The sequence below is a fragment of the Rana temporaria genome, chromosome 13 (assembly GCF_905171775.1).
Source record: "Rana temporaria chromosome 13, aRanTem1.1, whole genome shotgun sequence".
NCBI classification, from domain to species: domain Eukaryota; kingdom Metazoa; phylum Chordata; class Amphibia; order Anura; family Ranidae; genus Rana; species Rana temporaria.
The window spans coordinates 78,102,832-78,125,432 of record NC_053501.1 but is presented as its reverse complement, the minus strand read 5'-3'; the positions used below and the strand labels follow the sequence as shown (position 1 = coordinate 78,125,432).

The 22,601-nt window shown below is 44.3% G+C and overlaps 1 protein-coding gene across 1 annotated transcript in view; it reads left to right on the top strand.

Annotated features, from left to right (window-relative positions):
- ZFYVE26 (zinc finger FYVE-type containing 26) overlaps positions 1-16,527 on the top strand; it is a 499,004-nt gene extending 482,477 nt beyond the window's left edge. Inside the window, exons 38-39 of the mRNA XM_040332529.1 lie at positions 8,711-8,755; positions 16,099-16,527. Of these exons, the coding sequence (XP_040188463.1) occupies positions 8,711-8,755; positions 16,099-16,308 (255 nt within the window). The 3' untranslated portion in view covers positions 16,309-16,527. The remainder of the gene's footprint in view (positions 1-8,710; positions 8,756-16,098) is intronic.
- Positions 16,528-22,601: the final 6,074 nt, after the last annotated feature.

Below are 22,601 nucleotides of genomic sequence, written 5' to 3'. Positions count from 1 at the left end.
TTGGTCTATACATCCCATCGACCATATGCCCGTGTTCTCTGCTCACATGGCCAGGAAACGATACGAGGCGATCCTGCGGTTCCTGCATTTCAGTGACAATGCACGTGGAGACCCTGAATTTGACCGGCTCTACAAAATTCGGCCCCTCGTAAACCATTTCAACGAACGTTTTGCAGCCTTGTTTAATCCCCAGCAGGTTGTATGCGTTGATGAGTCCCTGGTTAAATTTGCTGGCCGCTTGTCTTTCAAACAGTACCTTCCCAGCAAGCGTGCCAGATACGGGGTCAAGCTCTATAAGCTCTGTGACAGGGCCACAGGCTACACATGGAGCTTTAGGGTTTACGAGGGAAAAGATAGTCAGGTAGAGCCGGAAGGATGCCCAGATTACATGGGGAGCGCTGGCAAGATTGTTTGGGACTTGGTGTCACCCTTATTCGGAAAGGGGTACCATTTGTATGTGGACAATTTTTACAGCAGCGTGCCACTTTTTAGCCACTTATTTGATCAACAGATTGGAGCATGTGGCACCGTGCGACCTAATCGCCGGGGCTTCCCCCAGCGGCTTGTAGATGCCCGTATTAGGCCGGGGGAGAGAGCCTGCTGCAGATGTAAAAATTTGCTCGCTGTGAAGTGGCGGGACAATAGGAATGTTTTCGTTCTTACCACCCTTCACGCAGACACGACAGTCCAAATTCGTACGGCGACTGGTGTTGTGGAGAAACCCCTCTGTGTCCACGAATATAACCAAAATATGGGAGGGGTGGACCTCAACGACCAGTTAATGGCGCCGTATCATATTGCCCGTAAGACGAGATGCTGGTACAAAAAAGTGTCTCTACATTTATTTTAATTGGCTCTACTGAATGCTCATGTTGTATACAGAGCTTCAGGACGGAATGAATCCTTCCTTCAATTCCAGAGGGATATCATCACAGAACTCCTGTATCCAGGCGGTACTGTACCTCACCAGCCCCTACCAAATGCAGTAAGCCGACTGCATGAGAGGCATTTTTCGTATGCCCTCGAGAGTACCCCTACCCAACGAGCCCCCCAAAGAAAATGTCGTGTCTGTACCAATCGCGGATTTAGGCGTGACACCCGTTTCTTTTGTCCCAAATGTCCTGCCGATCCTGGTCTTTGTGTTGGTGAATGTTTTGAACGCTTCCACACACACGTTAATTATTAGTGTAGGGTGAAACATTTCACAGGCTAGGCACACTTACACAGGGTCTCCCAAGATGCCATCGCATTTTGAGAGACCCAAACCTGGAACCGAAAAGTTGAAGTTACAGTTCACAGTTACAAAAAAAAGTGTTAAAAAAAAAAAAAAAAAAAAGTAAAAAAAAAAAACACAAAAAAAAAAAAAAAAAAAAAAAAAATAGTTGTCGTTTTATTGTTCTCTCCCTCTCTATTCTCTCTCTATTGTTCTGCTCTTTTTTACTGTATTCTATTCTGCAAAGTTTTATTGTTGTTATGTTTTTTCATGCTTGCTTTTCAGGTATGTAATTTATTTTACTGTTTTCAGGTACGCCATTCAGCTGTTGCGCGGACTTATTTATCTTGACAGCAACAGCGTTTGCTCCCACGATATATAAAGCCGCGACTCCAGTGCTGTAGGAGGTGATTTCACCACCACAGTTAAAAAAAAGAGCATATATGCCGAAGCATGGGGGCAGCAGGGGCGGAGGAGCGATTTTGCTCCTAATGCCGCGTACATACGGTTGACATTCCTACGGAGGCTTTCCCGTGGAAAAGTCTGACCGTGTGTACACGGTATAGAAAAGTCCGACCGTGTGTACGCGGCATAGAAAAGTCCGACCGTACGCGGCATAACTTTTTTGCGGGAGGATGCCCCCATGCTTCGGCATATATATATTTTAGGCACAGGTTGCGTTAAAAAATGTTTTATTTTTTACTATGTTTTTTTATAGGTATTTGCTTTGCAGGTATGGTATGATCTTACTGTTATACTGGAATGTTACTTTGTTTTAATGTTAACCATCATTTGCTTAGCAGGTACGCCATTCAGTTGCAGTGCGGATTTATTTAGCGTGACAGCAACAGCGTTTGCTCCCACGATATATAAAGCCGAGACTCCAATGCTGTAGGAGGTGATTTCACCACTACAGTTCAAAAAAGAGCATATATGCCGGAGCATGGGGGCATTAGGGGCGGAGGAGCGATTTTGCTCCTAATGCCGCGTACATACGGTTGACATTCCTACGGAGGCTTTCCTGTGGAAAAGTCTGACCATGTGTACACGGCATAGAAAAGTCCGACCGTGTGTACGCGGCATAGAAAAGTCCGACCGTACGCGGCATAACTTTTTTGCGGGAGGATGCCCCCATGCTTCGGCATATATAAATGGTGCATGTATGCCCATCATTAGAAGTGGGTGGATGAAGGGAGGTATTCTAATGGTGGGCATACCCACCGATCAATCTTTTTTTTGTTCAGCCAACAGGCTGCATGAAAAAAAAAAAAGATTACAATACATGTCCAACAAGAACCATCAACGTACTGGTATGTTGCTGGACTTTGAATGGTTATACCAGAATGATGCCTGCGGGTTTAGGCATCATCTTGGTATCATTCTTTTCAGCCAGCGGTCGGCTTTCATGTAAAAGCAGTCCTAGCGGCTAATTAGCCTCTAGACTGCTTTTACATTCAGTGGGAGGGAATGTCCCCCCCCCAGATATAAACGGCGCCATTGAGAATATGGAAAAGCATTTTATCACACCGATCTTGGTGTGGTCAGATGCTTTGAGGGCAGAGGAAAGATCTAGGGTCTAATAGACCCCATTTTAAAAAAAAAAAGAGTACCTGTCACTAACTATTGCTATCATAAGGGATATTTACATTCCCTGAGATAACAATAAAAATGGTAAAAAAATAAATAAATGGAAGGAACAGTTAACAAATAAAATAAAAAAAGCGAAATAAATATATAAAAAAAAAAGAAAATAAAAAAAAGCATCCCTGTCCCCCCCTGCTCTTGCGCAAAGGCGAACGCAAGCGTCGGTCTGGAGTCATATGTAAACAGCAATTGCACCATGCATGTGAGGTATCACCGCGAAGGGCAGATCGAGGGCAGTCATTTTAGCAGTAGACCTACTCTGTAAATCTAATGTGGTAACCTGTAAAGGCTTTTAAAGGCTTTTAAAAATGTATGTAGTTTGTCGCCACTGCGCGTTTGTGCGCAATTTTAAAGTATGTCGTGTTTGGTATCCATGTACTCGGCCTAAGATCATAATTTTGCTTTAAAATAAAAAAATGTGTATTTTTTCCCCAAAAAATGCGTTTGACAACGTTTTGTAAATTTTTTTTTTTTTTTTGGTCATTATTCAATCACTTGGGGCCATAAAATTAAATATTCCATGGACTCAACATGCCTCTCAGCAAATAGCTTGGGGTGTCTTCTTTCCAAAATGGGGTCATTTGGGGGGGTTGTGTGACATCTTGGCATATTATGGCCTTCAAAACTGTGATAGGTAGTGATAGGTAGTGAGGAGTGAAATCAAAAATGTATGCCCTTAGAAATCTTGAAGGCGGTGCTTTGTTTTCGGGGCCCCGTATGCGGCTAGGCTCACAAAAAGTCCCACATATGTGGTATCCCCGTACTCGGGAGAAGCAGCAGAATGTATTTTGGGGTGCAATTCCACATATAACTATGGCATGTGTGAGCAATATATAATTTAGTGACAACTTTGTGCAAAAAAAAATCAGTTTGTCATATTCCCGCAACTTGTGTCAAAATATAAAATATTCCATGGACTCGACATGCCTCTCAGCAAATAGCTTAGGGTGTCTACTTTCCAAAATGGGGTCATTTGGTTTTTTTTTTTTGCTATTTTGGCATTTTATGGCCTTCGAAACCTTGATAGGTAGTGAGGAGTGAAATCAAAAATTTGTGCCCTTAGAAATGCTGAAGGCGGTGCTTGGGTTTTGGGGCCCCGTATGCGGCTAGGCTCCCAAAAAGTCCCACACATGTGGTATCCCCGTACTCAGGAGAAGCAGCAGAATGTATTTTGGGGTGCAATTCCACATATAACCATGGCATGTGTGAGAAATATATCATTTAGTGACAACTTTTTGTAAACATTTTTTTTTTTTTTTTCGTCATTATTCAATCACTTGGGACAAAAAAATTAAATATTCAATGGACTCAACATGCCTCTCAGCAGTTTCCTTGGGGTGTCTACTTTCCAAAATGGGGTCATTTGGGGGGGTTTTGTACTGCCCTGCCATTTTAGCACCTCAAGAAATGAGATAGGCAGTCATAAAATAAAAGCTGTGTAAATTCCAGAAAATGTACCCTAGTTTGTAGACGCTATAACTTTTGCGAAAACCAATATACGCTTATTGCGATTTTTTTTACTAAAGACATGTGGCTGAATACATTTTGGCCTAAATGTTTGACTAAAATTTAGTTTATTCGATATTTTTTACTTTTTGTTATAAGAAAAATCATTTTTTTTCAAAATTTACGGTCTTTTTGCGTTTATATCGCAAAAAATAAAAATCGCAGAGGCGATCAAATACCATCAAAATAAAGCTCTATTTGTGGGAAGAAAAGGACGCAAGTTTCGTTTCGGTACAACATTGCATGACCGCGCAATTACCAGTTAAAGCAGCGCATTGCCAAATTGTAAAAACACCTTGGGTCTTTAGACAGCGTATTGGTCCGGGGCTTAAGTGGTTAATATGACAATTATGTAAAAAATAAAAAAATCTTGCAAAGAATTGTAGGAAACAATTACAACTTTAAAAAACTCACCATGCTACTCCCACCATTCATACAATGGAATGTCTACTTTTCAAAATGGGGTCATTTGGGAGGTATTTGTACTTTCCTGACTTGTTAGTGTCAATAAATGAGATAGGCTTTCAGTACATCAGGTCAACGGCGGATCCAGGGGGGGGGGCAACAGGGCAATTGCCCCCCCCCCGAGGCAATCATGTCACATTGGCTTTTTTTTTTACTATTTTTTTTAAACTGCTTTGTGGCAACGGCGGATCCGGGGGGGGGGGGGCAACATGGAAATTGCTCCCCCCCCGAGGCAATCATGTCACATTGGCTTTTAAACTGCTTTGCGGTGCCTGCAGCTCCCGCTGCCGAGTCTCTAACTCTCTCTCCCTCTCTCATCACCAGGGCTGGTAGGCTGCCTGTCCTGAGGCTGCTTTGAGCTGTAGCTGACTGCAGCTCTCCCCCTCTCTCCTGTGTGTATGACACCGGGCATCTCTTGCTGTGTGTGAGAGCTGGGTCTGTGTTCGGCTGTGCTGCCTGTGCTAGACCTGCTTGTGTGATAGTAGATGGAGATGGAACACTGATTGAATCAGTGTTTTGTCTATCACACAAGCCCGTCTAGGGTGGGACTTTGCTAGAGCCGAATCCAGACCTACAGCTCCTGTTTGTTTCATGACACACGTCGGGAGAGGAGATACCTGCTGTGTGTGATCGAGGCAATGCCATGGTGAGTGCCATGCACAGTGAGGCTTCATACATATACAAAAGTGGGGCTGCATTCATATACAGAAGTGGGACTGCATGTATATACAAAAGTGGGACTGCATGTATATACAAAAGTGGGACTGCATTCATATACAAAAGTGGGACTGCATTCATATACAAAAGTGGGACTGCATTCATATACAAAAGTGGGACTGCATTCATAGACAAAAGTGGGGCTGCATTCATAGACAAAAGTGGGGCTGCATTCATAGACAAAAGTGGGGCTGCATTTATATACAAAAGTGGGGCTGCATTGATATACAAAAGTGGGTATGCATTGATATACAAAAGTGGGTCTGCATTGATATACAAAAGTGGGTCTGCATTGATATACAAATGTGGGTCTGCATTGATATACAAAAGTGGGACTGAATTTATACACAAAGGTGGGGCTGCATTCATATGCACAGTGAAGCTGCAATGGTGGGCACTGATGAGGCTGCATTGATCTCTTGTACCATGTGTTCAGTCTCTGACCATCCCTTGTACCATGCCTGCAGTCTCTGACCATCTCTTATACCACGTCTGCAGTCTCTGACCATCCCTTGTACCATGCCTGCAGTCTCTGACCATCTCTTATACCACGTCTGCAGTCTCTGACCATCCCACCACGTCTGCAGTCTCTGACCATCCCTTGTACCATGCCTGCAGTCTCTGACCATCTCTTATACCACGTCTGCAGTCTCTGACCATTTCTTGTACCACGTCTGCAGTCTCTGACCATCCCTTGCACCACGTCTGCAGTCTCTGACCATCCCTTGTACCACGTCTGCAGTCTCTGACCATCTCCTGTACCACGTCTGCAGTCTCTGACCATCTCCTGTACCACGTCTGCAGTCTCTGACCATCTCTTGTACCACATCTGCAGTCTCTGACCATCCCTTGTACCACGTCTACAGTCTCTGACCATCTCCTGTACCACGTCTGCAGTCTCTGACCATCTCCTGTACCACGTCTGCAGTCTCTGACCATCCCTTGTACCACGTCTGCAGTCTCTGACCATCTCCTGTACCATGTCTGCAGTCTCTGACCATCTCTTGTACCATGCCTGCAGTCTCTGACCATCTCTTATACCATGTCTGCAGTCTCTGACCATCCCTTGTACCATGCCTGCAGTCTCTGACCATCTCTTGTACCACGTCTGCAGTCTCTGACCACCCCTTGTACCACGTCTGCAGTCTCTGACCATCTCTTATACCATGTCTGCAGTCTCTGACCATCCATTGTACCATGCCTGCAGTCTCTGACCATCTCTTGTACCACGTCTGCAGTCTCTGACCATCCCTTGTACCACGTCTGCAGTCTCTGACCATCTCCTGTACCACGTCTGCAGTCTCTGACCATCTCTTGTACCATGTCTGCAGTCTCTGACCATCTCTTGTACCATGTCTGCAGTCTCTCACCATCTCTTGTACCATGTCTGCAGTCTCTGACCATCTCTTGTACCATGTCTGCAGTCTCTGACCATCTCTTGTACCATGTCTGCAGTCTCTGACCATCTCTTGTACCATGTCTGCATTCTCTGACTATCTCTTGTACCATGTCTGCAGTCTCTGACCATCTCTTGTACCATGTCTGCAGTCTCTGACCATCTCTTGTACCATGTCTGCAGTCTCTGACCATCTCTTGTACCATGTCTGCAGTCTCTGACCATCTCTTGTACCATGTCTGCATTCTCTGACTATCTCTTGTACCATGTCTGCAGTCCCTGACAATCGTCTACAAACTATGGGATAGATTTATGGCATTTATATTTAAATATTTTTTTACTAGTAATGGCGGCGATCATTGATTTTTTAGCGGTACTGCAACATTGCAGCGGACACACCGGACACCTAATTGAGTTCTGTAAGCAACACCTTATTTTCTGGCAGTGCCCCTCCCGAGACTAGACTCTGGATCCGCCCTTGCATCAGGTGTGATCAATTTTCAGAGATTGACACCATAACTTATAGACTCTATAACTTTCACAAAGACCAAATAATATACACTAATTTGGATTATTTTTACCAAAGATATGTAGCAGTAAATATTTTGGCCAAAATTTATGAAGAAAAATTACTAATTTGCTAAATTTTATGACAAAGAGTTTGAATTTTTTCACAATTTTTTTGATATTTTTTTATTTGTAGCACAAAAAATAAAAAACCCACTAGTGATTAAATACCACCAAAATAAAGCTCTATTTATGTGAAAAAAAGGATGCAAATGTAATATTGGTACAGTGTTGCATGACTAAGTAATTGTCATTCAAAGTGTGAGAGCGCTGAAAGCTGAAAATTGGTCTGAGCAGAAAGTGGTCATAAGTGCCCTGTATTAAAGTGGTTAAAGTGGTCTTAATGGCAATTTTTTTTTTCATTCAAATAAAAAAAAGCTTATACTTGCACACTCTGTGCAGAGCGGGTCCCTGACCTCTTCTTTGGTGGTCCCCCGTTGGTCCCTACTCACTCTACCAGGTGGATAAGGGTTTCCAGGGCATTCTCAATTCAGGCCTCTGTTGCCCAGCTCTGTAAGTTTTACCAGGTGGTGTCCTTGCAGTAGTTCTTCAAGCTCAGTCTATGGACCTTTTTCTGGATTGCTTGCTACAAAACGGAGGACTCACTGATGTAGTGTTAAGCCTCGTACACACGACCGGGTTTCTCGGCAAAAACCAACAAGAAATTTGCTGGGAGATATTTTTTTGCCGAGGAAACCGGTCGTGTGTACATTTTCGTCGAGGAAACTGTCGAGCCAAAAAGAGAGCATGTTCTCTATTTCCTTGACGGGAATGGAGAAAATTGGCTTGTCGAGTTCCTCGACAGCCTAACAAGGAAGTCGACGAGGAAAACGATGTGTTTCTTCCATCGAGTTCCTCGGTCGCGTGTACGAGGCTTTATAGTAGTGGCATCCAGTGGGCGTTTCTTTAAAGCTTTGTCAGTGTCAATTACCTGACTGTACCAGCCATTAACCCAGGGTCTATGAATATCAAACCTGTGTACTATACTCCAAGATATGGGATTTACAGGTAACTCAAAAAAAATGCTGTGCTTTAGTGGAATTATTTTTTGTTTTAAACCCTGGTCTGTTTGTGGACGTTATAGATTTGAGCACTATGGTTTTAATTCAATGTTGTCTAATAGTATTTAATGTTTATAGAATGATTTTTAGTTTCTTTGTATTTATTCAGTTTATTTATATTTTGTTTTTCTTTTGTTTCAGGAACTTGAGAAGTTAATCCAAGGAATGAAAAGTGATGAATCAAAGGTAGAATATATATGCAAATACAGTACACTAAATTACTGACAGGTACAGGCAGTATTATTGAGAATACTAGGACAGTCCTTTACTATAGCAACTAAATCCCTGAAATTATTTTTTAGGATTCTCCATCTTCCTCCAACTTTGTCATTTGTACCAATATATACCCTGACAGCTGGATCCTCACCAGCACCAACCAGCAATCTGTTCATCTAATTTACAAAGTGCCTGCTAAACACCATACTGTTCGGTGATCACATTCTCTGTGACAGATTGCCCTATCTTTCCTTCTAGAGTCCTCTACCACCAGTATCTGTCTATCCTTTTCTGTAACCTTGTCCCCATCTTCACTGGAAGAGTTTTTCACCTGGCAGCTAGTTGAGGTACTCTGCTCTAGCAATGCCACTCCTGTACTGATATCCCCACATCACACAATCGGGCCCATTTATGGGGATGTGACTACTGAGGATTCGCTTCTCTAAAACTTTTCCCTCTACCTTGTCTTATAACTGACACCCAAATACTCTCTTCTTGTGCCTGCACCTTCATATCATCACCCTCCTCTACACTGATCCCAGCCAGCACCTAATAGGTACAGTCCAAACTCCTTTACAGGTTGTTGATACTTTACAGTATTTGCCAGTTGATTTCTAATGCTGCGCACACACGACCGGTTTTCTCGTCGGAAAAACTGCGATGATAGCTTTTGGCCGGGAATTTTCGACCGTGTGTACGCTCCATCGCAGTTTTTCCGACGGATCCGAGGATCTTGTTTTTTTCCCGTCGGGGAAAAAATCCTAGCGGGTAAACCATTCGTCTGTATGCTTTTCCGACAGGGAAAAAAATGTGCATGCTCGGAAACAATTCGACGCAAGCTCGGAAGCATAGAACTTCATTTTGTCGCCTCGTCGTAGTCTCTTACATCACTGCGTTTTTGGCATTCAAAAGTTCACCAGACTTTTGTGTGACCGTGTGTATGCAAGGCAGGCTTGAGAGGAATATCGTCGGGAAAATCATAGTTTTTTTTATCTGACGGGAAAACCGGTCTTTAGATTTACCTTCAATTATGTAGTGCAAGGGCCTGCTTAATTACATACAAATTGAAAGTGTTTAGGTTTAACCTCCTATTATATGGTTTTGGTAAATCTAATTGAAAGTTGGACAAGAAAATTGTATAGTGTATGACCAGGCTTAGACTCAGGATCTGGGTTTTCAACAAAACAACTTGTTCACATTTTGTGCAGCAGTATTTACCCTTGAACAGTTATTCAAGAAATGTATACATGGCACAGGATGTGCAACGAGTCGCATCACCACTCCTGTTGCACATTACACACTAATCTTGGGGATAATGCAGGAAAAAAAAAAAATATTGTTAACTTTACATACTAATTTTATTCTGAGTGCTAATTGTTTCCTGTAACTTTCTGGGAATGTAACAAGATAGTGACTCCCTTCCTCTTACTCCCGCTCACTGCTCACAGCGCCCGGCTTCCTCTTCCTCCTCCTCCTCTGCTCTGCCTGCTCACTGATCACACAGTCTCTGGCAGCCCCTTCCTCTTGCTCTCTGCGCACACACAGCCTTCAGTGTCTTAGCCTCTTGTTCCCCCTCACTGCTCACAGATTCCCTTGAGTTCTCTCCTCTTGCTCCTGCTTTGACCTTTAGCCATCTGGCCACAGCAGCTCTTGGGTCCAGTGGCTCACACCAGCGTCTCGGCACTCCTCTTCTCTTACTCTCTTCGGCTTCCCAGCACTCCTCTTCCTAATCAAAATCTCCGGGTTGGCTCCTCCACAACTTGTGGCAGGTGACATGGCAAGTGGACAATCCACAACTTGTGGCAGGTGATGTGGCAAGTGGACACTCCACAACTTGTGGCAGGTAACGTGGCCAGGTGATGTGGCAAGTGGACAATCCACAACTTGTGGCAGGTGATGTGGCCAGGTGACATGGTCAGGTGACATGGCAAGTGGACAATCCACAACTTGTGGCAGGTGACGTGGCCAGTGGACAATCCACAACTTGTGGCAGGTGACGTGGTCAGGTGACGTGGCAAGTGGACAATCCACAACTTGTGGCAAGTGATGTGGCCAGGTGACGTGGCAAGTGGACAATCCACAACTTGTGGCAGGTGATGTGGCCAGGTGACATGGTCAGGTGACATGGCAAGTGGACAATCCACAACTTGTGGCAGGTGACATGGACAATCCACAACTTGTGGCCAGGTGATGTGGCAAGTGGACAATCCACAACTTGTGGCAGGTGATGTGGCCAGGTGACATGGTCAGGTGACATGGCAAGTGGACAATCCACAACTTGTGGCAGGTGACATGGACAATCCACAACTTGTGGCATGTGACGTGGCAAGTGGACATTCCACAACTTGTGGCCAGGTGACGTGTTCAGGTGACGTGTTCAGGTGACATGGCAAGTGGACAATCCACAACTTGTGGCAGGTGACATGGCCAGGTGACATGGCAAGTGGACAATCCACAACTTGTGGCAGGTGATGTGGCCAGGAGACATGGCAAGTGGACAATCCACAACTTGTGGCCAGGTGATGTGGCAAGTGGACAATCCACAACTTGTGCCAGGTGACGTGGCAAGTGGACAATCCACAACTTGTGGTAGGTGACGTGGCCAGGTGACAATTCACAACTTGTGACAGGTGACGTGGCAAGTGGACAATCGACAGCGTGTGGCAGGTGATGTGGCAAGTGACACGCTAAATACTAGTACACTGCTGCTCACTCTGGTCTCACAAAATGGCTGAAATGGTTAAATAATACAGTTTTTTGAGCTTAGGGAGGGTCTTATGGTGTTTCTATGCTGCTAAAATCCACAACTTGAGGCAGGTGATGTGGCCAGGAGACGTGGCCATTGGACAATCCACAACTTGTGGCCAGGTGACGTGGCAGGTGATGTGGCAGGTGGACAATCCACAACTTGTGGCCAGGTGATGTGGCAAGTGGACAATCCACAACTTGTGGCAGGTGATGTGGCCAGGTGACATGGTCAGGTGACATGGCAAGTGGACAATCCACAACTTGTGGCAGGTGACGTGGCAAGGTAATGTGGACAATCCACAACTTGTGGCAGGTGACGTGGCAAGTGGACATTCCACAACTTGTGGCCAGGTGACGTGGTCAGGTGACATGGCAAGTGGACAATCCACAACTTGTGGCAGGTGACGTGGCCAGGTGACATGGCAAGTGGACAATCCACAACTTGTGGCAGGTGATGTGGCCAGGTGATGTGGCAAGTGGACAATCCACAACTTGTGCCAGGTGACGTGGCAAGTGGACAATCTACAACTTGTGGTAGGTGACGTGGCCAGGTGACAATTCACAACTTGTGACAGGTGACATGGCAAGTGGACAATCGACAGCGTGTGGCAGGTGATGTGACAAGTGACACGCTAAATACTAGTACACTGCTGCTCACTCTGGTCTCACAAAATGGCTGAAATGGTTAAATAATGCACTTTTTTGAGCTTAGGGAGGGTTTTATGGTGTTTCTTAACTAAACGCTTGTAGGTGCAAACACGGTAAAAGGCTGCTAAAATCCACAACTTGTGGCAGGTGACGTGGCCAGTGGACAATCCACAACTTGTGGCCAGGTGACGTGGCAGGTGATGTGGCAGGTGGACAATCCACAACTTGTGGCAGGTGACGTTACGTTACGTTTTTACGTAATGTGTGCATGGTTTTTCCAATAATAGGGGTGATTTCAAACCCTGAACACCACCTTGTTCAAAAGGGCATCATTTTGAAATCCTGCTGTGACAACATACTCCAATCTTGTAGAACAAGCATTCAGTCACCATCAATGCTGTATCCTGGCCAACAAGGCCCAAGCCTAGAGCAGCACTTTGCTCCGCCAGCTTGCGCTACACTGTTAGTGTAGCGCCAGTCTTATGCCCAACCTCCTTCCCTGAGTCATGTGTGCAGTGATCTCATCGTCACCGACCCGCATCCTCTACAATCCATCCAAGGCTCTTGTGGTATGGAAGAGAGTGGAGGGCTGGTGGGGATCAGTGCCAGAACATGTAGATAGGCCACAGCAGCTTTCCTGCACCACTCTGCATCTGGTAAAAGCTTCTGTACCCTCCTGACCCCACAGTACTATTCCCTCCTGGGCCCCAATACCATACTTTTCTGACCCCCAATACCATACTCTCCTGACACCCCAGCCCTTCTGATCCCCCAGTACCATACTACCCCCCCCCCCCCCCCTTGCAGTGCTGTGCTCTCCTGACCTCCCAATATCATACCCTCCTGATCCCCCTGTACCATGCTCTCCTGTCCCCCACCCCATGATCTCCTGACTCCCTAGCACCATGTCTTACTGACCCCCTGTCCTCTGCCCTGTTAATCCCTATACACTGCTTTTCCTCCTACTGACCTCTGCACACCACTCTACCTCCTACTGACCTCTGCATGCCGCTCTACGTACTGTTGACCACTGGACACTCTACTACATATTACTGACCGCTGGACACTACATACTACTGACCGATGGTCACGATTTCTTTGCCCTACCTACTATTAACTCCTGGACATTGCCCTACATACTTCCTTTACTGGCCATTAATCAGCAGATAGCCAGGCCCTGAAACTAGTTAAGAAAATTAGCCTGCAGTACTAGATGTTCGGATTGCATAATGGATTCCAGCATCAGCCTTGTGGGGGAGACCAATTACTCTCCAGACATGAAAAAAAACTTGTGAATTAAAGTAAATTCAAGGTTTTTTCACGGAAGCCAAATGTTAAGAAAGCATATTTTTTTTATTTTTACAGGGACATTAGTTTTATTGGATTTTTCTTTGTTTTCTTCATACCCTCTTTACTTTTTTTTGGGGCTTGCTAGTTAATTTTGTTCAGAAAAGGGGCTGTAATCTTTGATCTCCTCTATGTTGTCCAGGTAGATCAACACCTCTCAAAAGTTGCCTACCCCTGCTTTAGAGCATCTTGACCACATTCCCAATTAATTGTAACAATGTGGCCACCATTTTCCTCATCACTGTCTGCTTGAACAAAGTAGGAATCATACAGTCATGTTCATCCACATCTTCTTTGGAAGAATCTGACAAAGGTTGATTTGAATGAGATGGTTCTGAGACTGCTGATTGGCAGAATGAGGGCGAGTGGAAGAAACTCCTTTAGAATGTATAGACCACATGTTTAATAAATGTGACAACCTGTTAGGTGTCGATGTCTTTATGCCTGGCTGCTTAAACCCACAGGGCTTATACAGTCATGCTCACCCATATCTTCTTTTTGGAAGAGTCTGAAAAGGACTGTTTGCCTCGAAGGCTAGGAGACTGTTTACTGATAGAATAGGTACACCTTTCACAGGGAGAGTGGAAATACTCCTTTAGGCTGGGTTTACACCATTGTGACATCCGGCTCACAGCAAGGGTCCGGTGCCTCCTGGTTCACTGCTTCAGGTCCGATTTCATCCTGAATTTTGGGCTGAATTCGGCAAGCCGCATCCAATTTGCAATGATGTGAACCCAGCCTTAAAGTGTATTAGCCTAATGTAACAACCTGTTAGATGTTGTCATCTTTATCCTTGGTTGCTTGAACAAAGCAGTATTCATGCAGTCATGTCCACCCACATCGCCCTCTTTGGAAACTCTGAATAGGGCTGTTTCGCCTGGGATGGCTAGACGGCTTCTTATTACAGATAACCTTTTCTGTGGTAAGTGGTAACCACTCCTTTAGGCCTCGTACACACGGACGGACATGTCCGCCCGGAGATTTCTGTCTGATGGTTGTACACACCATCAGACAGAAATCCGTGCGTAAACAATACGCGGGGACGTGGCCTCGCCGTGACAATGACGCGCCGACGTGGGCGGCCCTGGAAGTTCAAAGCTTCCATGCATGCGTCGAATCAGTACGACGCATGCGAGGGATGGCGGCCGATCGGACGTGTCCGGTGAGTCTGTACAGACGACCGAACACGTCCGACGGACAGGTTTCTTAGCATGCTAAGAAATTTTTGTCCGCTGGAAACTGTCCGATCCGCCGGACATCTGTCCGGTCGGGCCTACACACGACCGAACATGTCTGCTGAAACTGGTCCGTCGGACCAAGTTCAGCGGACAGATCCGGTCGTGTGTACGGGGCCTTAGAGTGTATTGACAATGTGTTTATTGAATGTGACATCCTGTTGGGTGTCCTCATCTCTATTCCTAGCTACTTGAACTAGCAGGATACATATAATCATGCAGCTTCGCATCTTTCTCTTTGTAGAGTCTGAAGAGGGTTGTTTTGCCTGAGAAGGCTATGAGACTCTACTGACACCACTGCTCACTTCACGTGGACCCCAGGCAAGCCTGTTAGCCATGATAAAAGCCACCCCAAGGACCAGCAGCGGCGCTTCCTGGATTATGAGTCATTTAGATGGTACACCAGGGACCATGTCCAGTCTAAATCCACAAGCATGGACAGATGGCCAGCCCTTTAGACCAGCCAGGTAGAGCAGCACGCCTAGGTCCTGCACATAGGAGGAAAAAAGAGGAATGCAGAGGCTGGAGGTGGGCTTAAATGTATAAGTTAGGTCCTGAAAGCATAAGGGGGCAGGTCCCATACCCAGCTGTGCTGACATGGAGCCGTCAAGGAAAGCGGAATCCTCCCCACTGTCAGAAAACATTGACCAACATTGCAGCAAATTGGCTGCAGGTGCTAATTAATGAAAATTCTCCAACATTCCCCTTCAGGCTGGGTTCACACTTGTCCGACAAACGGTCCTACATTGGGAGCCTCATGTAGCATGACGTGTGAAAATCAATGTTTCCCTATGAGAGCTGTCTTAACTGGTCCTACACAAGTCGGTCCGACTTTGAAAATGCTCCCTGTACTACTTTTGGTCCTACATTGATCCTACTTCAACCCATTTAATATCATTGAAATCGGACCAAAGTAGTATCCTGTTCATGAAAGTAGGATGGATGTAGGACCAATGTAGGATAAATGTAGGACCAATGTAGCAGAGCAAAGTGGGATGAAAGTAGTGTGAACCCAGCCTCAAGGGAAGTTCACCACTAGAAGTGGATTGAAATTCAACTGGTCCTTGATGAACGGGCTGAATTTTGATCCGTCTATGGCCAGGTAATCTGCGATTTATACTATATTTTTGTTTTTTGTTTTAGATAGGATTTAACATTACTAAGTGAACATTCTCTCCCTCTTTAGTAGCTCAGGCTTAATGTTGCTAACATACATTGCCAGTAATGTGTAGTGTAATTCTAGCACACTGTTATGTATAATGCAGCTAAATAGCTTGATTCATGTTCTTGTCTTATTATGTTATGCTCAAGTTGCTCTACTGTTTCTTTACTTAGATAAAGGCTTTCTTGGCTTGTCGGATGATGAGATCTGCCTACTTAACTGCAGTTAAACAAGAACAGGAAAAAGCTATTCAACTAGTACAGGAGGTTTGGCAAGTGGCACACAATTTGCATGACAGTGTGGTCCAAGGAATCTGCTCCAAGTGGCTTGTTGAACACCCCCCACTTTCACAAGAAGGGCAGTATTACACATTACGAAAATAAATGTGCTCATATATCAGAACTTCATTTTGGTTAATTCCGCTTTGTGCGATCATCAAGACTCTCAATACTGACTATAGAACTTATCGCTCATAATAGGTATACAGAAATATTTTTTTATTGCTTTCAAAACAGATGAATACTTTGCTTTATTCTTTGAACACGATTTCTATGGACAAGAATTCTATGAAAAAGAGAGACCTGTTTGTGATTTTTTTTTTTTCTCCGGAAGCTATGGTTTTCTGTTCTGGAAACTTGCAGAGCAATTTTCAGAGAACTAACAGTATATTTGGAAAGATGTAAATATTCAGAGAAAGGGCATTTTTCCCCAAGGGTGTTTTCTCAACTAGTGATATTGCAGGTAATGTTAGTTTGTTTAGATTGCTCTTTATAAAACTAGTGGCTACTCAACAAATTTCTACCTCAGAGTATCCATACATTACAGGGTTTTATACTAACCTTTTATATCATTTGTACAAGCTACACTGGAATTTATTAAAAATACAAACACAAAGTGTTCTACATTTACTGCCTAGTAAACAAATAAAGTAAGAAAACCCCAAGAGGAATTTTTTTTTTAATTTATTTCTCAGAAGTAAAACCATTCCAGCTACAATAAAAAAAAAGTAAACAACATTAATACAGATGAATTGAAGCCAAACTGAACTCTCTCATCAGCATTAACTACTTTTAATCCTAATTTATTTTGCTAGCATTGGTAAATAGATAGGAAGATACTGTATATTGCATTTACAGTGCCTTGAAGAAGTATTTATACCCCTTGAAATTTTTCACAATGTGTCATTTACAACCAACAATAAGTGGAAGTGGAAGGAAAATAATGGTTTTCAAATTTTTATTTTACAAATAAATATGTGAAAAGTGTGGTGTGCATTTGTATTTAGCCCACCTGAGCCAATACTTTGTAGAACCCCCTTTCACTGCAATTACAGCTGCAAGTCTTTTTGGGGATGTCTCTACCAGCTTTGCACATCTAGAGAGTGACATTTTTTGCCCAGTCTTCTTTGCAAAATAGCTCAAGCTCTGTCAGATTGGATGGAGAGCGTCTGTGAACATCAATTTTCAAGTCTTGCGCAGATTCTCATCTGGATTTAAGTCTGGACTTTGACTGGGCCATTCTAACACACGAATATGCTTAGATCTAAACCATTCCATTGTTGCTCTGACTGAATGTTTAGGGTCGTTGTCCTGCTGAAAGGTGAACCTTTGCCCCAGTCTCGAGTATTTTGCAGACTCTTAACAGGTTTTCTTCTAATATTGCCCTGTATTTGGCTCCATTCATCTTTCCATCCACTCTGACCAGCTTCCCTGTCCCTGCTGAGGAAAAGCATTCCTACAACATGATGTATGTTTCAAGGTGAGGTTTGTTTAGGGTGATGTGCATTGTGAGTTTTCCGCCACACATAGCATTTTGCTTTTAGGCCAAAAAGTTAAATTTTGGTCTCATCTGACCAGAGCACCTTCTTCCACATGTTTGCTGTGTCCCCCACATGGCTTCTCGCAAACTGCAAACAGGACTTCTTATGGCTTAGTTCTTTCAACAATGGCTTTCTTCTTGTCACTTTTCCATAAAGGTCAGATTTGTGGAGTGCATGACGAATAGTTGTCCTGTGGACAGATTCTTCCACCTAAGCTGTGGATCTCTGCAGTTCCTCCAGAGTTACCATGGGTCTCTTGGCTGCTTCTCTGATTTATGCTCTCCTTGCCCAGCCCATCATTTTAGGTGGATGGTCATGTCTTGCTAGGTTTGCAGTTGTACCATACTTCTTCCATTTTCGGATGATGGATTGAACAGTGCTCTGCGAGATGTTTAAAGCTTCAGATATTTTTTTTATAACCTATCCCTGCTTTAAACTTCTCTACAAATTTTAGGCTGTCCTGTCTGGTGTGTTCCTTGGTCTTCGTGATGCTGTTTCTTCACTAAGGTTCTCTAACAAACCTCTGAGGGCTTCATAGAACAGATGAGATTAAATTACACACAGGTGGACTCTATTTACTAATTAAGTGACTTCTTAAGGCAATTGGTTCCACTTGATTTTAGTTAGGGGTATCAGAGTAAAGGGGGCTAAATACAAATGCATGCCACACTTTTCAGATATGTATTTGTAAAAAAAAAATGAAAACCATTTATCATTTTCCTTCCACTTCACAATTATGTGCCACTTTGTGTTGGTCTATCTCATAAAATCCCCCAAAAATACATTTACGTTCTTGGTTGTAACCTAACAAAATGTGGTACATTTCAAGGGGGTCTGAATGCCTTTTCAAGGCTTGGACTTGTTTTCAACTTTTTTTTGTTTACATCAGTTGCTTTCTGGTTTTTGGCCTAGGCAAAAATGATGCCATGCACCCCAGGAGTCTTCATAGGCATGTATTTATTTCATTGGGAGTAACGACTTTCTCAACTAAGCACACTCTAGTCTGGCTGCTTGAGCGAAGGAAGTAAATGCTACACAAATCATCTTGCTCTTATTCAAGATGGCTGTGACTAGAAATGCTCAATGGTGTTTTTCAAAGTGATTTCTCAATGGATGTGTACGTTTGTTTTAAATATTGAAAAAAATAAATGAATCAAAGAATGTTTTCAGTTTGTGTTGCTCAGGTAGAGTTTAGTTCAGCTTTAAGACTGCAACTGAAAGTAGGTAATAGTAATCCAGCATAACATTTTACAGTAGATTTGTCATATCAGGCATTCTTCTGTCTCAATAAGCATTTTTCAAGGAGGTCTTTGTTCTTAAAGGGAAGATGCAAATGACATTTTCTTATTTAAAGGATAAGTTTACCTTTAGCAGCATGTTTAATGTTACACCCATATATAGGGGTAACATGCTCCTATGCACCCACCTCCTGCAGCCAGAGTGTCCACACCCACTGTCACATTCTGAAAATGGCATGGCTGTGCAGGACTCGGCCAACAGGACACAGCCACGTCATTCATTCACAAGAAGTCCTGTCGAACTTGCAGTATCAATGAATTGTGATCGCACTGACCACCATGCTCGTAGTTCATTTATACTGCCTACTGCTTAGGAACTGTCTGCCCACATGTTTAATGCTCTTCAGGCTCCTGGGAAGTAAAAATAATGTGCATTTTCCTGCAAAAATACATGCATTTGTTATTTTTTTCACAAAGGCGAACTTAGCCTTTAGGTAGAAATGGAATAGAAATAGCTTGCATGTTGTGATTTGTGTTCAGAATGTTTCTATGCAAGAACGTTGCAGCAGTATACTATTTGTATAAAACAAAAGCACTTTGATTAAAAGGTATTTAAACATTCTCAATGTCTTTGTCTGTTTTGTGTGCTTTAAGTTCCTGAGATAAAAATTTGAGGGGGGGGGTAAAGTTTTTAAAAGGAGTTCTGCTTGGATTTATCCCAATCAAGTGTAAATTAAAATTTGATTGTTGATTCGGGAACTATCCAATTGCCTTAGGGGTTCAAGAAGGGTTTCCCCTTGTGGAGCAAATCGGACCATGCTATAAGATTTTTTTTTTCTTTTTTCGGGATCAACTGTAGGCATATGGTTATGTTTATGGGAGTTTCCAATTTATTTTTTTATTTTTTTCTGTACTGGTAAAACTAGTTGGACTTGTGTCCTTTTTAACCTTGAATTTTTATTTGAATTCCCCAGCAACAAACAGTATTTCTTTCTCGTACATCACGGGACACAGAGCGGCATATTCATTACTATGTGGGTTATATGGAGTACCTTCAGGTGATGGACACTGGCAATCTCAAACAGGAAGTGCCCCTCCCTATATAACCCCCTCCCATAGGAGGAGTACCTCAGTTTTTTCGCCAGTGTCTTAGGTGTTGGTCATGGAATAGCTTGTCTCTACATCCTTGGGATCAAGGCAGGCTAACCGGATCTGTCCAAGGTGCCTCAGAGCCAAAGTGGACAGTACCCGGGCCCCTAGCTAGGGGGTTTTGCCCATAATGCTTCTCTTTCAGAGAGCTGGATCCTGGGCCCAGGACTTAGAACCCTTTGGGGTGCCTAAAGTCCCTGTTTGCCAGGATGCTATATGGGTCCAGGACAGTGGGTTCCTTCAAAGGACCCCAGGGCCTGAAGGTCTAGACGCCACCCACGGAGATGGGGGAAGATTGGACCACTTGCTGTGCAAGGTCCTGCGGCATGGAGCAGGTAAGAAAGGGGGGTCTGCGGAACTTGGTTCGGCAGCAGGCTCTCCAGGGGGGATCTTTTGGGGGAGTTTGCCTGAGTATGCTCTTGCATTGGCAGTCTGGGGCCACTATGTCTGTGTAAGACAGGATGGTCTGTGTTTTTACTCCCCATATGTGTGATCTCCCTGGTCTATGTGTTGCAGGTTCTATCTGGCTGGGCGCTAGGTGGGGTATTAGGGTGTCCCTACTCTTTACCCTGAACTAGGGAGGTGTCTGCGCCTACCTGAAGGTTCTTACCTGGCCGGGTGCTGTGCGGATGTTTCCTCTGTGTCTTGTCTTCTCTTCTGCGTCCTGCAGCATGCTGCTTCCACCATGGCCCCCCCCGTGACACGGGCACGCGCGCGGGCGCGTGCACAGCGATTTATAGAAAAAAAAAAAAAAAAGACGAAATTCGCGCCGTTTTTAAAGGGGGGGGGGCGGGACGTTGGATCTCATAAGAGGAAGGGGCGGCCCTTCCTCTGTGCTGTATTGGCTCAGTTCATTCTGAGCTCAGGAGAGGACGACACAGAGCGGCAGCAGTGCAAGCCTGATGCACAGTGGCACCCGGTGGCGCAAGGGAGTATTGCAGTTCTGACAAACAGAACTAGCTTTTCAATCTAGCCTAAACATTTCCTTACAGCAGGTGGATTCTTGCAATTTCTCTTGTGGGGAGACAATGTGATTCCGTAGAAAAAGGGAAAAAAGGGACTCAGGATCCAAAAAATCCTAAAAAATAAAAAAAATAAAAAAATATATATGCATAATTGAAAAAAAAAAAAAAAAAAATAGGGAACACACATTGGTCTCCCCATTGGGTTTTTTTTTTGGGCATTAGTTGTTACTACTGTCCCCTTAAAACCGCATAGTTTTTTCTCCTACCTACATCAGTCAGTTGTTAAGTAGGGGTGCCTCGGTATTGTACCATGCTTCCAAAGCATCAGGATCAGGGGAAATGGCAAGAGGTGCCAGAGGACAAAGGGGTTCCCCCTCAGATTCTGAAGGTTCGAGTCGGGATATGCCTGTACTCTCCCCACAAATTATTCCAGTAGTGGGTGCCTTGGTTGAGCCATTAGGGGGATCTGGTGTTGAGGCTAGTTCAGATCCACCCAACCCTGTGTTTGTCACAGAGGAAATGCTAGCCCTTTCCTTAGGGGGACTAGAGAAGAGATTGGCAACTATGATAGTCAATTCCATGTCGGGCAAGAAGCGGACTAGGTCTCCGTCACCTAGGGGTGTACCCCCAGATGCTGAGGTTCTCTCCCTCGGAGAATTAGAAGCTCAGGAAAATCATTCCCAGGACCATGAGGGTTCAGGGGATGAGGAGTCTACTTATGAGGAGCCAGTCTCGGCCTCCCATGCAGAGAGCTTGTGGATTCAGTCATTGACAGACGTGGTCCGCCTGGCATTTAAGTTGCCCTTACCGGAGCCTCAGGCTTCGGCGGTATCATCCTTAGGTTCATTGAAAGCGCCTTTGAGCAGCGCTGTTTTTCCGGTCCATCCTCTTTTAGAGGAACTGATTTTTCAGGATTGGATACGACCAGATAGGATCTTTTTACCACCTAAAAGATTTTCCACCATCTACCCTATGGAAGAAAAATTTTCCAAGAGGTGGGCTCTCCCAGCTGTGGATGCCGCCATCTCTTGTGTAAACAAATCTTTAACTTGCCCGATGGAAAACATACAGATGTTTAAAGAACCGGTGGATAAGCGTTTTGAGACACTTTTAAAGGCATCCTTTGCTACGGCAGGTGCAGTAATACAGCCAGCAGTGGCTGCTATTGGGGTTTGTCAAGCGTTAACAGACCAGACAAAGCAGATGCTTAAAGACATTCCTGCCCAACAGGCAGAAGAGTTATCGGATATTCCTAGAGCCCTGTGCTTTGCGGTGGACGCTATAAAGGACTCCATTCAGCAGGCGTCTCGTTTGTCACTATTTTTAGTACACATGAGAAGGCTCTTATGGTTGAAGAACTGGGCGGCTGAGCCCCCATGCAAAAAGCTTCTGGCAGGTTTTCCCTTCCATGGAGGTCGACTCTTCGGAGAGGATCTAGATAAATATATTCAGACTATATCGAGTGGCAAAAGTACCCTTTTACCGGTCAAAAAGAAGTTTCGGGG